The following is a 20,909-nucleotide window of genomic DNA, read 5'->3' as shown; positions in this document are numbered from 1 at the left end:
TTTTCCCTGTACTGAAGGCATTGGAATATGCGTGAAACTTCAGTTAGCTTGGAAGTGAATGCGCCAATATTTCGCCAAAAGCGACTTTTAAATAGCATTTAAAGTGACTTAAATGCCTATCAGGTAGCCGTTAAGATGCATTTTGCTTGCTTATTGGTTACCTGGGTATTGGATTATTACTGTCGTTCCAACTTGCCCCTCTGTATATACTTGTATCTGCCCTAATGGGTTTCCTTTGAAATGCATCTCACCGATTGTTTCTAGACTGAATTAAGCCGAAGATATGAATAAAAATTGTTGATTTATTTGTATAGAAAATTTTCTATACATTCTGATCACAAAATTTGTATGACGTGTCATAATCGTTATGACACGTCATACAAATTTTGTGATCACAACACACCTATGACACGTGTGAGTGCGATTTTTGTTTATATTTTTAGCAAAAACTCTCAAAATTGTCAACGAATCTTCGTAATATTGGAGAGATTAATACAGAATAGATAGAAGTATAAATTATCTTCTCTGAATTTTTTCTGTTCTAAATAGGGCTTGTCATAATATAGCATAACAACGACGAAGTACCAAAAATACATTATAGAGCAACAAATCGTATTCGTTATAGGGTTCCCTTCAAAACGGTATATCTCAGGATACGCTCATATTGTATTGGGACGATAACTGTTGTTTATGTAAAAATGTCTGAGGAACGCTATGGCATTAAAATTTTCAAAATTAAAATATACGTATTGAGAGAAAAGTTAACTTTTAATATTTAACTGAAAAAATTGCATAGTTGGCAACACTGTTGGCAAAAAATAATATTTTTTATAGACTCCTTGAACAATTTTCTTCAAAAGCCATCTTGTGGTTTGATTCTAGAGTAAATAGAACCAGAGATATGATCAAAAGAAAATCAAGGGTTTTGGCAATTTTCCAAAACGGGGGTGCTCCCATGACCCGAGGGGTGGTTCAATTGTCACAAAAATTTGGGTTTTTATATATTGGCCCTAGATGAACAATTCCTCCAAATTTTGTTCAAACCCGTGAAGGTCGATTTCAAGTTTGCATCTTTTTTTGATCACTTCGCGTGGAATGACCCATATAAATTACGAAAATCGTGAATAAGATTCTGAAATCATGAATATAAGTCCCACTATTCGTGATCAAAATATCAAAAATTGCGAACAAATTCCTGAAATCATGAACATACATGAGTACGTGAGACTAAAATATCACAATAACGTGATATCGTGACCAAGATCCAGAAATTATGAACATGAAAGGGCGCTGCTCTGCCAGAAAAATTCGATAGCAAATTTATGAATAAAATATCACGGTAACATGATGAGAATCTACAAACATCCCGACAAAGCTCCTTAAATCATGAACACCGCTTAAATGTTGGTTCTTTCAGTTAATATGTTTTAGATAAACCAGTACATCTTCAAATTATGAATAAGACATAACAAAAGCTAAGCATGTCCAGGAAACAACCACAGTAACCCAACCAAACATTAGAATGTAACGCCATGTATATTTATAGCACTATCTAGGTTTTTGAAAAGACAAAAAGTTCCATGAATACGAGGTTTATCATCCATAATTTCAAAAACTTGACCAGAATCTTTGTGAATCGTTTTATTCACGAAATCGTGATCTTTCGTTGATGAATTTATGAACGCATATTTTGCGTGCAGCTATAACTCCATTGCCAAGAAAAAAAGATCTCAACATGTAGATCCGCGGCTCAGTTATGCTAAATCAGTGAATCGTGTCAATAAACTAATAAAAAAGAACACGTCAGATAACCTTAATTACCCCTTCAGCACGCGTTTGCTCTGCCTTGTCGCGTCGTCAAAACTGTCGAAGAACAGTTGACAATAGCTTAAAGTAACATCTGATGGTGTACTAAATGTAAAAGATCCAAAACTAATTTGCCACTCTGCCAAGCCTTAGTTAGGTTTACCTGCTTTTTTCATAAACTATTTTCGCCAATGCTCTCATTTCACCAACATCGAGTCTTTTGGGTCAGAGTAGTCCTGAGTCAAAGTTTTCCTGTCGATTTGATTTGATGCATTTTGTGAACAAACCGCACACCAAAAACATCATTTTTAAATCTAAACCAATCAAGTTTTTTGCGCACAGACCCTAAGTCTGCTGAATATTTGGTTTGGGGGTGGTTCTTTGGCTATGACTTTTTGCAAACTGGCGCACCACACTGAACAATCTCTCGCTGCTAAGTCATGCACACAATTTCCAGCATCGTAGAAACAGACAGCCGCCGTCCTCCGATGTTTGTGCTCAAATCTGATCACTTCACACGCTCTGCACGGAAGCATACAAAAATGGGCACGTCATCGACCGAATAGGTGCTACAATAACCGGGCAATTAAGCCACTAATAGATTTTATTTCTCAGACCTCTAATTATTAAAACTCATATTCCATAGCGCCATAGCAAGTGTCACTTTTAAAGGGTGCTAGTCAGGCAAACGACGATTTACGGCTTAACTCAAAATGGGTATAGGTTTCGTTTCGAACGCCATCAGCTGATTCTCGGCCATCTGCAGCCGTCCATATGGACGGTTCGTAATTTAATTTGCAAATCAATGGAAGCAGCCTTGAGCTGGGCGCTATAAGATTTGCTATTTATGTGGCAATCGTAATATTACCCTTAGCAATCAAAAGGTATGCTATCCACGCCAGCAAAGTCAACAAAAAATCAGATCATTTAGACATGATAATTTCCCGATATGGAGTTCCATATAGTTTCTAGTCGTGGCTTCAGTCAGTTAACACAAGGCATATAACAAACTCAGTATGGTACACAAAGCGGACAGCAACATGGATTATTTTGTTAAATATCTCACAAATGTAGTGCTTATGCGCATATTGAGAAGTAAAATTCATTCTGACATATGGAGGACAAGTAGCATTTTAAAAATACGTTACGACAAATTGGCCTTTCATTCACAATCGCGAGAGCCGATGTCCCGCGAATTTTTACGGGTCGCACACGTTTGTTCTAAAAATATCTCGATTTTTCTATATAGTGTCTCATGCGGGAAAACATTTTCAGAAGCAGGAGAAGGCATTTTAGGATGCTGGCATGCACAGATTAAAAGCGAGAAAATCTTCCACCCACTTGCTTGTCTAGAATAATAGTTTACCGACTAATACGACTGAGCTCGTTATTTTGTTTCATATACCTTCAGGTGAAGTAATCAAGGAATGAGTGGTTCAATTAGTGGCATTTTGCCTTTTCGCACTATTTTGCCGAAAACGAGGGCATGCGTTAAGTCAGTGTGATAAATTTTTTCCTATAATATTCAGTGATCATTTTTTTAAATGCTTTAAAAATTTCGAATTTCGAATTAAACTTTACATACCGTTCAAAAAGGGGAATAAGAGCCTTCATGATTATTAACTGATATAACAAATAAATGGCACCATATCAATGTGACTCATTACCCCACGTCCCGCTGCGTACTGTCTTGGTAGTACAAGACTGTCAAAACCGTTGACGATTTATCATAAAATGCAAGCTTGATTCTTCTCTTCTCTGTCATCGTTGTTCATCCCTTCTCCCCTGTATTTGATATTGCTGTTACTACGATGCTGAAATCAAATTCCCCTGAAAAGGTCTCTCACAAGCAAATAGGCCTTTGTTAAAAAAAGCTTATTTAAATCTGTTTGCCTTCCATTAATTCTCAATTAAATTCTCACTTTCTCAAAAATGACCCCCCCCCCAGATTAGTAATTAGTTCCTCGTTAAAATAGTCTATAAAATGTCTTTAATTTTAAGAAAGTCTTAAGTCTTAAGAAAATAGCTCCTTACTTTTTAAATGTAGTAGGGGAACATGGGGAGACTTGACCAGGTTTTCAGCTAAACCTGCATAAATCACTAAAGGGATGATCCATAAATGACGTAGCATTTTTTGAGTGATTTTTAATACCCCGCTCCCCCATCGTAGCATTTCGTCACAAAATTCTATATACCCCCCCTGATAATTACGTAGCTTGACGGTAACCCTCACCCCCCTCGTTGTCCCCGTAATTTTTTTAAAAAAAAATCAAAAACGATGTTAGTTAGATGAAACGGGTAAGATTGTCGTCACATCAGGTCAACCCCTATTCCCCTTTAAAAAAACTACGTAGCATGACATGACCCCCTACCCCCTGTCGTCACACATCATCACAAAATACAAAGCTCCCCCCTCCCCCATATAATGCTACGTCATTTATGGATGGTCCCAAAAAAGCCTTCAATCCCTCAAAAGTCATTGTGATATAATGTGCAAAGTTATTGTGCGTGTTCATGATTTTTGCAGAATTTTTAATTTAATTTTTCAAAAGTTATAAAAGTTCTTCTTTAGTCTTTTTTTGTCAAGTCACCACACTGCGGGGAGACTTGACCAAGGCCTGGGGAGAATTTTGAAAAATCATAACAAAAAATAATTACTTAAAATATACTGTAATTTTTTTCCATATTGTCGAGATCATTAGGTAGCAGTAAAAAATATAGAAGGGTAGCATTTCATAAATTTAGATTTTTTTAATGCAGTTCTTTTTAAGGATTAACTGTACTGCTTACATTGCATGTTCATACGTCAATGAATAAGTCATATTACTGCTAACTTTGTTGACTAATACCAAAATATATAGACTGATGTTTGGGGTGCGATTTTTTTGTGGAGTGATTTACATTAACAGTAGATACCAAAGCATAATAAATATCAGGAATTTTGTATCTTTCTTCAGCTTATTGTCAGTTGGTCAAGTCTCCCCAACATTAGCTATTGCGTCCAATGTCGTGAAAATTTTAGTAACAACTATTCCAATGTTCCGATTTATGTAAAATCATTTCACCGCTTCGTAAGGAATAAGATGATATATAAGTGTTTTAATTGTAATTAGTAGTCGAGTAGATATGTCCATGCAAAGTTTGATAAAAAATTACATCATTTAATGCAAATTTATTAAGTACGGAATATTTTCTATAAGGGAAGGATTTTTTATTCCAAACTTTTAAAGTATAAAGTTTAAAGTATAAAAATATTTTTGAAAAATTTTAAGAACCGAATAGAAGACGTCATAGTCAAAAATAGAATCTTGGTCGAGTCTCCCCATATTCCCCTATTAATTGAAATCATGCTGTAATCCCGTAGTTTTAAGAAATTTAAAATGTAAAATGCACAAATTAGCACTTCAAAAAACACACTGAATAAAAAATATCATGGAAAAGTGCTAGCCGCTAGCGAAACCAGCAAAAACATGCTGTAAATAGCGTAAATTATTTAATACATACCGAACTTTTTATAGGAATTACAGCATTGTTACCACTTTTTTTGTTTTCAAACTGTTTATCAAAAATTCTTTGTGATCGTTTTATGTTTTCGTTTCAGTAGCCTTTTAATTCTGGTTGTTGGATTTTGTAAAAGTGTTCCAATTGTCTGCTTAGCAATTGAAACACGCTAGATAACCGCCAACCATGTTTCGACTTTAACGTGGTTTTAATCCAGTTTTCTCCTTCTTGCTAACTTTATTTGATAAAATATTTTTCAGTTTGCATATAATTTTTATTTCAATATATTGAAATTTTTTTACGGTTCTTAAATGCGGAGAGTGTATAATATATACACTGTTTATATTGTCAATTTATTAGATGCCAAATATTTTTTTTTGACAATGATCGTGTAGAGAACAGTGGGGAGTTGTGAACATCGTTAATACCCGATAAGCTATAAATGATGAGAATGTGCTAACTACTGTTTAATGTTTCTACAGTCATGACGTCACATTCTAATTGGCGGATATTGCATTAACAGGATTCTACCATAATTTTAATCACCCCGTGCTACAAATTCAGGTGGCTTGGCGCGATTCATGTTGTCACCTATTCAGTGCGAATCAAATCACTTTTCCACCTCATCTTTAGTTTAGCAATATCTTAAAATTTATGTTCTATGGTACTAATAAAAATAAATCACAAAAATATTCAATTTCTCCTAATTTTTGCGGTGGTTCACAATTCCCCACCAAACTGAAAAATACGCATTTCACGCAATCTGCCATACCTCCTGCCACTACCTCAAACAAGATATTGATTATTTTAAGTTGCTTCTGCCTGTGAGTACATTAAGGTGTCCTTTACATATACCAGTTCAAATATTGAAAATCGATCAATGTGTATTGTAGTTATGCCCCGAAAAAAAACTGTGTTCACAACTCCCCACCGTCCCCTACATATTTTGGTTTTCGCTTCACAGTAGATCAAAATTACATAGTGAAGAAGGATGCTGAACAATTAAACATGATTAGATTAAAAATAATCATGCTTGGGTAAATATTTAACGCACAGATTCAAAAATGCGCCGTTTTCCAACATTTGTAGAACCTTCAAAGTTCGTATTTTCAGAAGATATACTTATAATTACCTGACCTACTAGGGTAACGAGGGTATTTTGGCGATAATTTTACTATTTAAAGTTTACAACAAATTGAAATATTACTAATGTAACACTGAAATTATTAAATTAGAAAGCATCTCCCGTTCTATTCTGAGTGAAATGGTATGTTAGGAAGCAGTAAATTGAAAATTTTTAAACGTGTCTTCACATTTCAGTTTTACTGGTCCAAAAACACTAGGAAGTGGTAAGGTTATAACCAACATTGAAGTGTTATTACTTCTAAAGTGCATACATTTTAAACATGCAAATATGATTATTAAGTTGATAAAAGATATGAGAAAATGTTTTCAAATTGATAGAAAGGATCAGATGTGTTTAAATTGTTATTTTTGATATGTCCAAAATATATTAGTTATTGCTAAAGGGAAACATATTTTCGCCATGCTCCCAAATAGCTCTGGCGTCTCACTCTGTATTTTAAAAAGTTCACTTTTAATTCCCAGAAAAGCACTTTTTAGTCAATCATGTACGAATTTATCATAAAAATAAGATCCAGTGATGCGAATTTTTATTTTCAAATGCCAACTTTCAGCTCAATCCACCCCAACCGTGATTCAAATTCACAGCCTCGCTACAGCCTACACTTTCAAGTTGGCGGGATTTCCATGATAACACCGTACGTCTTCATTTCAAAGTGATGCTTTTTCATTCACCAACCAAAGCTGTAATCTGCTCTGAAGAGGTCAGTTTAGGTTAAATGTTGACATATTTTGCGTTTTCAAGCATACATGAACAGTAGGAAGTATGTTCAGAGTAGTTTTGCTTGAAAGACCTGTTTAGTACCCCAGTAGAGAGATATTCTCAGGGTCAACGAAATGGAAAATGATTGTGCAGTTCGGCTGTTTGAACGAATAATGCAACCAACAACTGCGACTTGAACATAGTAGGGTATGCTTTGAGATTTGTTCCTCCTTCAGCTTTAAACAAACCTATTGCAAATTAGCAACTCTGAGTAAGATCTGTCCAAAATATGTTTTCAACATTGGCTCATAGGAAAAACGATGGTCCAAAAAATTAGAAAAATTCACCTTCATAATTTGTAACATTTCCTGAGCATATATGCACACCTAGAAAAAATCGTGTAAATTTACGTCTCCTGACCCTGACATATACGAGCATCAAAAATGACTTACTTTTAAGTTTGATTTTAATTTTACATGACGTTGAATTTCGTAAATCACGTAATTTTACTTCACATATGGGGTTTTTTCTGAATGGCAGTAAGTGTGATTTTATGTCATTGCGCATGTAATGTATATGTTTCATGTAGAATTAAACGGAGCACGGTAATATTTCGTCATTTCGTGAATTACGGTTTGTTAAATTCTATCATGCTTGCAATTACGTCAACGATAAAATTCATATTTTTTTGGTGTGTGTTTATTTGACAATTTAGAACACTAGATTTCGAAAATAGACGATGGAGTCGCATATCTTAACCCGTTAAATGATCCAGATTATTTAGCCAAACTATATTTTTTCAGAATTTTTTCTCAAGGCTTCCTAAAGCGGTCCAAAATACCCCTGTTACCCTACCTTCGTCGTAGACACCATCTTTCGATCTATTTCCATTAAAACGTTGATAACAACGCCGCCCTAGTGACAGAATCTTGAACTGATATGATACGATCAATTAAAGTGCTAGATGCTACGCAATATGAGATCATGACTCTAAACGAAAGAAAGGGAAAGGACGTATTAATTGTGGGTTACTCCCATTTGGTTGCCAGATACCCCCGGAGATACCTCTCCCGAATTACAAATAATATCGTGAAGTGAAAAGTAGTACATGTAATGATCTATTTTTTGTAGACAACATGATTCACACGGAAAAAACCCGTTCATAAATTCATGAAAAAGATCACTATTTCGTGAGCTGAACGATTTACGAAAACCATGACTAAGTTTCTGAAATTAAGAATAATAAACCTAGTATTCATGAAACTATTTGTGTTTACATAACAAAAAACAAGCTCGCCCCGAAGATATACATGGCGTTAACTCCGAATATTCAGTTGGGTTACTGTGCTTGTTCCCTGGTCATGTTTAGGTTTTGTTACAACTTACAGTTAAGGAGGGTGTCTGGTGTAAAGTGCTCAAACCGAAAGGTATTTTGTGTTACGGTTTTGAAGGTATGGCAACAATAAATAAATTTTGTGTAATGCTAAGATTTATTTATACATTCATTGTGCACGAAAAAAAAATCCGTCACGCAGAATCACACATACGAGCGTTCCAAGAGTAGACATCCAACCATTTACATGCCGCGACGAACTCGAGAGATTTGACTTGTGGTTACTAGATGAACCAAAAAAAAATAGAAAAAAAAGTGTGAGTCTCGGAAAATGGTTTCATGACCGCCATGTACCAAAACGAACAATTAGTACCGATGAACACCCTCCCTGGCAATCAACCGTCCTTAGACGTTTAAAATCTGCCAAGCGAGCTGCATTTAAAAAATTCTCGAAGCATAAGACACTTGCTTTACGAAATCACTACTTTCAACTCAACCACGAATACAAACAACAAAGCAGACGCGCCTTTTTAGACACCAGCGAAACGTCGAGCGTCAACTGAAATCCAAGCCCAAGTCGTTCTGGAAGTATGTTAACGAGCAGCGAAAGGAATCCGGTTTGCCATCTTGTATGTCGTTTAATGGAGTTTTAGGCACCGACACTAAGGAAATTTGCCAACTGTTCTCCGACAAATTTTCAAGCGTTTTTTCCAACGAGCGCTTGCCACCACAACAAGTCGCTGCCGCCGCTAATTTAACTCCTTCTCTAGGACGAACCATCAACCGAATTTGTGTCGATAATGCTGCCATTCTTGCAGCAAATGCCAAACTGAAAGCATCTTGTTCCCCAGGTCCAGATGGTGTTCCCTCGATTTTTGTCAAAAAGTGCATCAGCGGGCTTCTTGAACCACTTCGGCGAGTCTTCGAGCTATCACTCACTACTGGTACATTCCCTTCCTGCTGGAAAGCAGCGCACATGTTTCCAGTTCATAAAAAAGGAAACAAATCGAACATTGACAATTATCGGGGAATCTCGTGTTTAAGTGCTGTATCAAAACTGTTCGAGCTGGTTGTGTTAGATCCTATTTTCTTTCACTGGAAACACTACATTGCAGATGACCAACACGGTTTCATGCCTAAACGATCGACAACGACAAACCTGCTCTCGTTCACAACATATGTAATGGATGGATTCGCTGACGGATTGCAAACCGATGCTATTTATATGGATCTATCTGCGGCCTTCGAAAAAATCAACCATGATATCGCAATAGCGAAGCTGGACAAACTCGGCATTCATGGACAACTTCTGCGCTGGTTTCGTTCCTACCTCGATGGAAGGCAACTCCAAATCAGCATTAAGGACTGTCTATCTGCACCATTCTTCGCTACATCCGGCATACCACAAGGAAGCCATCTCGGTCCAGTAATATTCCTCCTCTACTTTAATGACGTCAATTTCACATTACAAGGACCCCGCCTTTCTTTCGCCGACGACATGAAAAATTTTCAACAAATACGGGATAAAACCGATGCCGAGCTTCTTCATAGGGATCTGGACAGCTTTAGCACGTGGTGTGATCAAAACAGAATGGTTTTAAACCCGAGCAAATGCTCAATCGTTACGTTCACGCGGAAGCGCCAACCGACTCAGTTTAACTACCATTTCTTCGGCTCGAGCATTCCAAGACACTCTCACATCAAAGATCTCGGAGTCATCATGGATTCGGCATTAACATTCAAACCACATACGTCATACATCGTGGATAAGGCATCACGACAGCTTGGGTTCATCTTCCGAATAGCGAAAAATTTCAGGGACGTATATTGTCTTAAATCGCTTTACTGCGCGTTGGTCCGCTCAACGTTAGAATATTGTTCAGCTGTCTGGAATCCGTACTACCAGAACGGGATTGACAGAATCGAGGCTGTCCAACGCAGGTTCATACGCTTCGCCCTTCGTCATCTCCCATGGCGAAACAGATTTCAGCTGCCGAGCTATGAAAACCGTTGCCAGCTTATACACCTCGATACACTCAACATTCGGAGGGACTGCTCTCGAGCCCTTTTCGTCTCGGACTTACTCTCTGCCAGAGTGGATTGCCCTACAATCCTCGGACGTCTGGATCTTCAAGCCCGCGTTCGAGCTCTACGTAATAACTCCCTTCTGCGAGTTCCGTTCAGGAGAACCAACTATGGTTGCCAGAGCGCTGTAACCGGACTCCAACGAATTTTTAACAGTGTGGCGACGGCCTTTGACTTCAACCGGACGCGGAATGCTATAAAAGCGAAAATGTTGTCAATTTTAAAATGTAATTAGTTTAAGCAACCACCATTGGGGCCAAGGGGCTTGTTGGTGAAGGTAATAAACATAAACATTATAAACATTATACGATGAAAGCCGAAAAATCTCTTATTTTACTGTAAAATTTGCTCACTTTTCATCAAAATAATAGGGAGAAAAAAATTGCTATTCTGTTTTCTGTGGTTCATCGACAGGCTACACTTATTGTGCATTCTCATAAAAAATCCAGTCAATTCGTTGATTAGTTTTTGAGTTACGTGTTCGCCAATTTGAAAAATGCGGTTTCGAGAAAAACGCAATTAAAGGGCGTCCCACATCAAATTGCATCACGGGAAAACGCTGTAGAAAATAACTCCTTGGGTATTTTCTCTTGAAAATTTGGGTAGAACTATTTTAGAGTGTATTCTTTATAGCGGTTAGTTTTTCTAAAACTGTTACCGATAGATTGAAATCTGCGTATGTTACAGCAAATTCGCGCGAGGAAAGCATGGCTGTTTAAAACAAACCGAAATCGCGGGAGGCTATTCTAGAGGTTCAATACTAATAATTAAGCAGATAAAAAAGAAGCCGATATTTTTTGGCCACTGCACCAAGCGCCCCGCCCCCTTAAACGATGTTCATGATATTCGCGATTTTTGTAATTTCTCACCACAGTCCCGTGATATTTTATTCGTGAGTTGTCCATCGGATCTTTCTATCCCAGTAGCGTTATGTGTGCTCATGATTTCTTAGTCGCAGTTTTCGTAATTTCTATTCACGTTACCGTGATATTTAAGTCATGAGTAGAGTGATTCATCATCATGATTTCAGGATTTTAGTCATGGTTTTTGATATTTTAATCACGAGTAATGTGATTTATGTTCATGAATTCAGGCTCATTGTCACTATTTTCGTAATTTCTATTTCGTGATATTTTTGTTGCGAGTAGTGTGATTTATGTTCGTGAGGATCTTAGTCACGATTTTTGTAATTTATTTGCATGTTATAGCGATATTTTATTCTAGAGCCTACTTTCAAATTTGACACGAGGAGTGATGTGATTCATGTTCATGATATCAGCAGTTTTATCAGGATATTAGTAATTCTACTTCGCTTTATAATGTTATTTTTTGGTTACATCGAATTTTTAACTCGAAGTAAAGTGGCAATGTCAACTAGATCATAAAAGTGTGACAGATTCGCGTTCTGTGATCTTCAATGTTGCTCTATAATGTATTTTTGTTACTCTGCCCAGTTTTCCTTTTCTGTCCAAACGTCACACTGAACCTTATCAAATGAATAACGGTATTCGTACCTATTGCTGGTCGCTAGCAGATGATCATATTGGACATTTGATGAAATAGTGCATGAAATTAAAAATGATTAGGGATATCTTCTAAATATCACAAACACACAAAATAGATCGTAAATCAAGAACTAGGAATCATGAACTAGTTCACGAATCCTTGAATATTTAATGATTTAGTGAACTATTTCACGAGCACGAATGGTAAGTGATGATTATTATACATGGAATCAATAATACGAATACATGAATAATATTTTATAATTTTGTGAACTATTTCACGGGTACTCATGGTTACTCGTGACTATTATACCAGGAATCATGAACCAGTTCACGAGTACATGAATAATATTTGTTGATTTTCTGAACTTTTTCACGAGCACGGATATTGGATCGTGACTAATATATTAGGAATCATGAATTAGTTCACGAGGATTGAATGGATACATGAATACAATTTCGAGTTTCATTAAATAGTTCACGAGAAAATATCCAGACTGTTTTGATTTTGTGAACTAAACAAAATCTATGAATAACATCATGAATCATTTTTGGTTTTATGAATAATGTTCATGAAGCGTACAAAAAATCAATTTGTTAATTACATGTCTAAAAAAAACCGTGACGAAAGTTCACAAAACAAACAAAAAATCCGCTAAGAAATGCGTTATACGGGCGTTCATGAAAGGAAATTGAACATAATTATGAAACACATGATTTTGGTCATGGTCCTGTTTTAGTAACATAAAAACGTGATTGTTCCAGAATTTATTGCACTTTATTTACGATTTTGGGAACTTTTTATCAGTGCAATGTTACTAATACAATAATGTATTTTAACAGTAAAACATTTGTTAATTTTGGAATGCAGAAATTTTGACAGTAGTTACATCTTCAAACTTACTTTTTCTAACGCATGCAGAATTTTATTTTTTAATGATTTTTTTTTAAATTTTGTAATTTGGTGTAATTTGTTATATAATTTTCAGTCCCTCCCCTAGGCCGAGGGGTTTGACGGTATTGCAAACATCATCAAGCATACTGCATGCATAAGTGCTACAGAACCTCTGACAGACAATTGCTTTAAGATGGTTTTTGCATTACGCCTTGATAGTGGCGCATCGAGGAGACCGAGAGGGCTTATGGGTCTTTTTTATGTTTTATGTTTTTTCATACTCTGCGCCAAACCATACTAACGCTCAACCACTAGCCTGTGCGCGCTGACGTGACCGGCTGGCGGGTCGACGTGCATTGACTTTTGCTGTGGGCTACGTTTGATGGCATTATTCCACAGCTAAATGGCAGTATTGGTGGAGGGGCTCACAGTGGGGGCCAGTGTGTGTCCATTTTTCGGCCGACTTCGTCATCGTGCACAGGCTGATAAAATTAATTTAATTATTAAATTAATTTAATAAATACATCAATAGAAATCTATTAGTTGTCGTTTTGTAGTAATTGTAGTTTTTAGTACTAGTGTACCATTGTTATGTGCTAATCGTATGTCTATCTGTGTATGTGTTCGTCTGAATATTTGTGACAGTTGGCTCAGGGAATGGATGCAGAACTGGCGTTTATGATAGAATAGTGGGTAATCTTTCCGGTATTCAATTTGTGCATTCGATTCTATTCATTCGGGAAGGTTGGATTGAATAAATTAAGGTACAATTAATTTACCGACGCACGTGAATCATCCATTCCCGGTCAGCATAACATGATGAAAGTCTAACAGAATGCAATTGTCGTTAATAGCAAATAAACAACATTTGCACGAGTTAAAGTAGTTTGATTTTATGTTTCATGTGTTTTTATATCCAACTTCATTAATCTGTTCTTTTGTACATCTATTAGTTTGCTTTTCCATTACTCATGTATATCAAAATAGTATAGGTCAATTTATGCACTTCTAATCATACTCTTTGCATATTTTTTTCTTTATTCGGCATTCCATGATTCCTTTTATTGGTATACTCTGTACTCGACTATGCTCTATATATTCATATAGGAACAACCGTACAAACGCTCATTGTCTTCGTGATAATACAAACCTGGTCACAAACGCGACCATGCAATTGCAATCCTCTACACATACGGCCGCAATTTTGCCAACATTAGAACACCCCGGTAGTTAAGTAAACGTAACACCTATAAACTTACAAACGAGGTCTCAAACATTAACCCACCACTCGCGCGATCTTGAAACGGCCACGTCCGGAAGTCCAACCACGGTCCTAGCAGCCCAGACTAATACCTTCAGTTGAATCAATCAAAAATGACGCTCATGTTCACTAGACAACACGTTCCATGGCGACATGACCTGTAACGCTAGTAATGATTTTTTTTTAAATTTTGTAATTTGGTGTAATTTGTTATATAATTTTCAGTCCCTCCCCTAGGCCGAGGGGTTTGACGGTATTGCAAACATCATCAAGCATACTGCATGCATAAGTGCTACAGAACCTCTGACAGACAATTGCTTTAAGATGGTTTTTGCATTACGCCTTGATAGTGGCGCATCGAGGAGACCGAGAGGGCTTATGGGTCTTTTTTATGTTTTATGTTTTTTCATACTCTGCGCCAAACCATACTAACGCTCAACCACTAGCCTGTGCGCGCTGACGTGACCGGCTGGCGGGTCGACGTGCATTGACTTTTGCTGTGGGCTACGTTTGATGGCATTATTCCACAGCTAAATGGCAGTATTGGTGGAGGGGCTCACAGTGGGGGCCAGTGTGTGTCCATTTTTCGGCCGACTTCGTCATCGTGCACAGGCTGATAAAATTAATTTAATTATTAAATTAATTTAATAAATACATCAATAGAAATCTATTAGTTGTCGTTTTGTAGTAATTGTAGTTTTTAGTACTAGTGTACCATTGTTATGTGCTAATCGTATGTCTATCTGTGTATGTGTTCGTCTGAATATTTGTGACAGTTGGCTCAGGGAATGGATGCAGAACTGGCGTTTATGATAGAATAGTGGGTAATCTTTCCGGTATTCAATTTGTGCATTCGATTCTATTCATTCGGGAAGGTTGGATTGAATAAATTAAGGTACAATTAATTTACCGACGCACGTGAATCATCCGTTCCCGGTCAGCATAACATGATGAAAGTCTAACAGAATGCAATTGTCGTTAATAGCAAATAAACAACATTTGCACGAGTTAAAGTAGTTTGATTTTATGTTTCATGTGTTTTTATATCCAACTTCATTAATCTGTTCTTTTGTACATCTATTAGTTTGCTTTTCCATTACTCATGTATATCAAAATAGTATAGGTCAATTTATGCACTTCTAATCATACTCTTTGCATATTTTTTTCTTTATTCGGCATTCCATGATTCCTTTTATTGGTATACTCTGTACTCGACTATGCTCTATATATTCATATAGGAACAACCGTACAAACGCTCATTGTCTTCGTGATAATACAAACCTGGTCACAAACGCGACCATGCAATTGCAATCCTCTACACATACGGCCGCAATTTTGCCAACATTAGAACACCCCGGTAGTTAAGTAAACGTAACACCTATAAACTTACAAACGAGGTCTCAAACATTAACCCACCACTCGCGCGATCTTGAAACGGCCACGTCCGGAAGTCCAACCACGGTCCTAGCAGCCCAGACTAATACCTTCAGTTGAATCAATCAAAAATGACGCTCATGTTCACTAGACAACACGTTCCATGGCGACATGACCTGTAACGCTAGTGATATGGGGAAACTGACTCTCTTCTACCATCTGTACCATACACTAAAAATTAAGCATTAGATTACCGGTCCGCGCGCGATCATTGAAAAATACACGCAACATGATTATAAAATCGAAATTATACACGCAAAGTCACATACACGTGACAAACACGTTTATATACAAATGCTTGAGCCCTTCGCGACCATCCACGGCACCTACACCCGCGATCTCGTGAACATGATAATATCCCGGTGATAAAGTGAATGCAAATATTATAAAATAATATACAATATACAATACTTGGTGAATGTCTCAGCTCCTATGAATTTTCAAACGCGGTCTCAAGCGTGAACCTAAAAACTCCCACACTCGCACGATCATGAATCGATCACTTCCGGATGTTTCTATCCTTGATATTAGCAGACTAGGTCCATGCCTTCAATTGGATCAATTAAAAAAAGGAAGCTCTCATATCCACTGGACACCACGTTACAAGGCGACATGACCGAGTACTCTAGTGAGTTGGGGTAACTTACTCCCTGTCAGAATGTGAATTGTACACCCAAAAATATCAGAACGAAGGTCCGCGTGACCATCCAAGAACGCACGCGTATATTGGAATGGCCACACGGTTACAAAATCCAGTCTTGCACACGCGAAGTCACATGAACGCGAGCACACGTGACAAACACGTTAACATACGAACGCTTAAGCCCTTCGCGATGAACAACGCACACCTACGTTCGCGATCGCGCAAACTTGATAACACCCCGGTAATAAGGAGCATGTTTTAGCACTTTCGAAGTTTCAAACGCTGTCTCAAACGCGAATCTACAAACGTCCATTTTCGCGTGCTCATGAATCGGTCACGTCCGGAAACCATTACTCTCTGTCCCAATAACTTAGGCCGATACAGTCAGTAGGACCAATAAAAAAAATAAAGCTCATATCCACTAGACAACACGTTCCATGGCGACATCACCGGGAACTCTAGTGATAGTGAAGATCTCACTCTCTTTTAACATCTTAGCCGTACACCAAAAATAAAGTATTAGATTCACGGTCCGCGCGCAATTATCCAAGAACACACGCGAATATGCGAAAGGGACACGGTTATAAAAAAGAATTTATGCACGCGAAGTAACGTACACGTTAGCACGCGACATACAAACGCACACGCGATCGAACACGTTAACGCACAAATGCTCGAGCTCTTCGCGATCATACACGCGATCGCGAGTCCCTACGCCCGCATATACCTGAACCGTACAATGAATATCACATTCAGAATCACGGCCCGCTACAATTGGCCTAAAGCAGTGTTTTAGTGGGCGACATTGCCTGTCTTGTCTGCAAATTGTAGTATGTGATTCTGACGGGGAGCCCTTCCGAGAACCTAGCTCTACAGTTCCAGTAGGACAACTCTAGAAAAAAATTATAATTTTCAGTGTTTATTTTATTAAAAAGTGGAATCGAAAAAACTTTGGGTTTGACTCTAGGTACAAAACTATGGAACATTGATTTACGGCTGTGTACCACGATCCAATTTGCATAAATGCCCCGCAAATAATTTATGTGAATGTAATGCAAGCGTGTGGACTGCGAAATTCGTAGTAATAAACCTCTTGCGCTATACTAATAGTACTACCCACTCGGGATAAAAGTGTGTCGCAGGCTCTGTCGCGGTCCCTTTAAAAACCAGGTCTGCCCCAGTTTATTTTTCCTGCACTACATTAATGTAACTTTTTAACCGATATGCGCAACGTATTTACAGTCTAGTCCAAATAAATTTTCGATCACTGCTGGCTCGTTGCAAGTTTGTTTACTCATACGATTTTCTATTCATTTACATTGGATCGAAGCAACCGTAGTAAAAAGTTTCGTCATTTTAAAAGTTTGTAAACGGAAGATTTGGTCTAAATTTCAGCTCCAAATTTTGATTGTTATTTTTATCGATACACATGGTAGTTATCGGCAACATAAATCTGGCGAAAGTCAAACTAATGAATAATTTCAATCCAACCAACAGGACAAAATTAGCCTGACCGACTTGAGACTCGGATCCTTCGGTCCCACACTGGACGAAAGCGTGTTTTACGGGATAGATTGTTTATCCGGGTTATTTTTCGGAAGCAAGCATAATAATTTTTCCGAAGAAGAATTCAAATTGGCAGCGGTCGCGAGGAGCGAAAGTAAGAAAGCCGTTAGCGATTTGAATTTATACAAACCATGCCATGATGCGGACATTAGCGGATCTACCTCTGGCAGCTCTCCTGAATCACATGAGACCGTCGGTGCATCTAAGGTTATAAGTACTGTGGAGCTTGTGGAGTCATTTGAAAAAGATACCCTGAATGATTCGCCAAAAACGTCTAATGATTCGTTGATGTTGCACAACACAGACGACGGTCCTAATCCGTTTCAGGAATGCAGAAGATCATCGGAACAATCCCGATTGGCATACATGGAAGTGGACCCGTGTTGCTTTACAGGGGAGAATATAATTTCTGAAGCTGCCAAGGACATGATTATGGATTCAAAGAACTCCTCGAGGAGATCGTCTAAGGATAAAGAAATGTCTAACAAGGAGCCGTCATGCTAATAATATTTACAAAAAATCGTTTCAATCGGTAGAATTGATATGTAGTGTTACGAACCGTGTTCGAGAAATACATACAGTCCCTGTTACACTTGGTAATGCATTATTGGTATACTACAGTCTCTACGTTGTAAATAGGGAGTACCGGTGTAATGCAAAGAAAGAGATAGACTGATTACACCCAAGTTAGAATGAGTGTAGCACCGACTACACCGGTGTAGTGCACTGTCAAAAACGAAAATGCCATAAGTAAGTCTTGTTGGAGTTATCTGAGATGAGCAAATAAATTACAACCTATCTTATTTATTTCATTTGTTGCGCTAATTTTGTTGATTTTGCATGATTTATCTACTTTATTCGTGCATAACTCAAAACTGTGTCATGTCATGTCCATCGCAAGTTGGGAGTCTACTTCGCATGAATATTACAAACTAATGAATCAGCAAGCAGTACATGTATAAAAAATATCGCATCTCACTGCTAGGTTTTGGTATTTCCGTTATTACCGAAATTAGTCCTATTTTAGAACAAATGAATCAAGTGGACAACAGAAATAGGAAAACACGAATCGGAAATTTCATAATTTTATATCTCAAATCAATGATATGTTATAATTACCCGACTACACTATAATCACTACTAATATTTGTTCTAAGTAATGATGAAGACTCATCAATTTTACAAACACTTCACACCAACGTTGTTCATATACTTTTCAAACGAAATGTGTGATATATATATATATATATATATATATATATATATATATATATATATATATATATATATATATATATATATATATATATATATATATATATATATATATATATATATATATATATATATATATATATATATATATATATATATATATATATATATATATATATATATATATATATATATATATATATATATATATATATATATATATATATATATATATATATATATATCTGAATGTTATTACTTATCATTGGCGGAATTAATTTCTCTTTTTACCAAATAGAATGAGGCTCAAACAGTTCCGTTTAAAAACAGGTCAAAATTTATTTCTAATTAGGAAAAAAAAAAGAAATATTTCTTAATCGAGATTTGAATAGTATTAAAACAAAAGAAAATTGAAACGATATTATTTCAACAACATGAGTGACATCATTAATCACCAGCAAATCCTGCTCTACCTTTCCTTCTAGCAGAGCACCGTTGACTCGCGATCGTGTTCACTGCTGATGCTGTTCGTGCGTTTCACGAATATCAGCACCGCCGCATGGCGTCTCCATATATGCGATCAATGCGCACCGCTTGCTACGCTCACTGCCGGCTAGGTGTAGGTAGGTAGGTGTACTGTAACTATGCTACCGCAAGTGGTGGGAATTTTCCTCGGCTCGGAAAAACCGTGGTGGGGATTCGACCCAGTGCGCTCGGCCTGCTACACTCTATGGTGGTGGGGCGCACTCGGGTCGGCCGCATCAGCACAAGTTGTCCCCCCGGTCGGGCCTGCCGGTATTGGTGTGCTCGCGCCGCTTTCACTGTGCAACGTCAGGACACGCACAGCTCGCTGGCTGGTGTTGGTGCACGCGGTCCCGGCTCGCGCAAAACAGTGCGCCGCTATCAAAAAACGCTTGCGAACGTTTTTCAGTTCGCCTTTAAACTGTTAAACTCGCGGATTCAAGTGTAAGTAAACCGCGCTGCTCGTAGATTTTCTAGAACCGAGAAGTGCGAGGTTTTCTGTAGGGCTTTTTGGCTGGATGGGAATAGGATTAAGTAATTGCTAGTTTGGTGGGATAATTGAAGGATTTTTTGTGATAACTGCTTAGCTTGTAACGAGAATTTGAACCTAAAAAGTGACTTTTGTGCTAGTCGGTTAGTGATTGGAGTAACTGGACTGAAGATTTCTGTGGAAAAGTGCTTGGGAGCATGAGAATGAGTGTGTGACGTGCTATCAGTGAATACCTGTTTTGGACAGGGCCTTTCGAAAACAATCAGTTGATAGTGTTCGAAACTCCCCCACACAGAAGACCTGAGCAAGATCGGAGGACCCAAAAAGGATTGGTATCAATTGTAATATACTAACACGATTTCGCTGGCGGGGAGTTGAGTGATCACAAATTTATCCTAGTGACTAAATAATGCAAATTTTTGATGATTTCCATGAATCATAGGTTCGTTTATTGGCCGTTGACACGCGAAATGTCTTCAAATTGCAATGTATTTTTAAATCGCGCCTTTACATCGAATCCGTTTGTATCGCAAACCTCAATCGAGCAAGAATTTATGGACCTATTTTTAAATATTTGCTTCACACACCCTGTATAGATCTTAAGTCGGTTCGTGCTCGGAATGTACAAAAAAGTGTCTGGTCAGAATTTTTCACACTCGAACGGTTTGAAGCGAAATTTACCGAGCTATTTATAGTTCGCAGCTCATGTGTGCTTTTCCGTCTCTGTATGATTGTTTAATCCGGTTTCTCGGTGGGTGTTTGAATTATGAAACTCAAAGCAACTGTTTGTGTATCTCAGGATTACCG

General features: G+C 37.5%; 2 protein-coding genes across 12 annotated transcripts in view; both read left to right on the top strand.

Annotated features, from left to right (window-relative positions):
* The first annotated feature begins 17,675 nt into the window (after positions 1-17,675).
* LOC131681373 (uncharacterized) lies at positions 17,676-18,451 on the top strand. Its single transcript, XM_058962128.1, has 2 exons — positions 17,676-17,741; positions 17,807-18,451. The coding sequence occupies exons 1-2, from the start codon at positions 17,739-17,741 to the stop codon at positions 18,377-18,379; spliced, it is 576 nt and encodes a 191-aa protein (XP_058818111.1). The 5' UTR covers positions 17,676-17,738; the 3' UTR covers positions 18,380-18,451.
* A 1,447-nt stretch (positions 18,452-19,898) lies between these two features.
* Positions 19,899-20,909, top strand: part of LOC131684033 (tropomyosin-2) — a 155,935-nt gene continuing 154,924 nt past the window's right edge. For 5 of the 11 annotated variants that reach the window (XM_058966527.1, XM_058966530.1, XM_058966524.1 and 2 more), the window contains exon 1: positions 19,899-20,056. The gene's annotated coding sequence lies outside the window, so the exon portion shown is untranslated. Of the gene's footprint in view, positions 20,246-20,909 lie in introns of all 11 variants that reach the window. The other 6 variants (XM_058966538.1, XM_058966536.1, XM_058966537.1 and 3 more) reach the window with 4 other exon arrangements.

This window comes from Topomyia yanbarensis, chromosome 2 (assembly GCF_030247195.1).
Source record: "Topomyia yanbarensis strain Yona2022 chromosome 2, ASM3024719v1, whole genome shotgun sequence".
Taxonomy (NCBI): domain Eukaryota; kingdom Metazoa; phylum Arthropoda; class Insecta; order Diptera; family Culicidae; genus Topomyia; species Topomyia yanbarensis.
The sequence above is the reverse complement of the archived record's forward strand: the minus strand, read 5'-3'. Positions and strand labels throughout refer to the sequence as shown.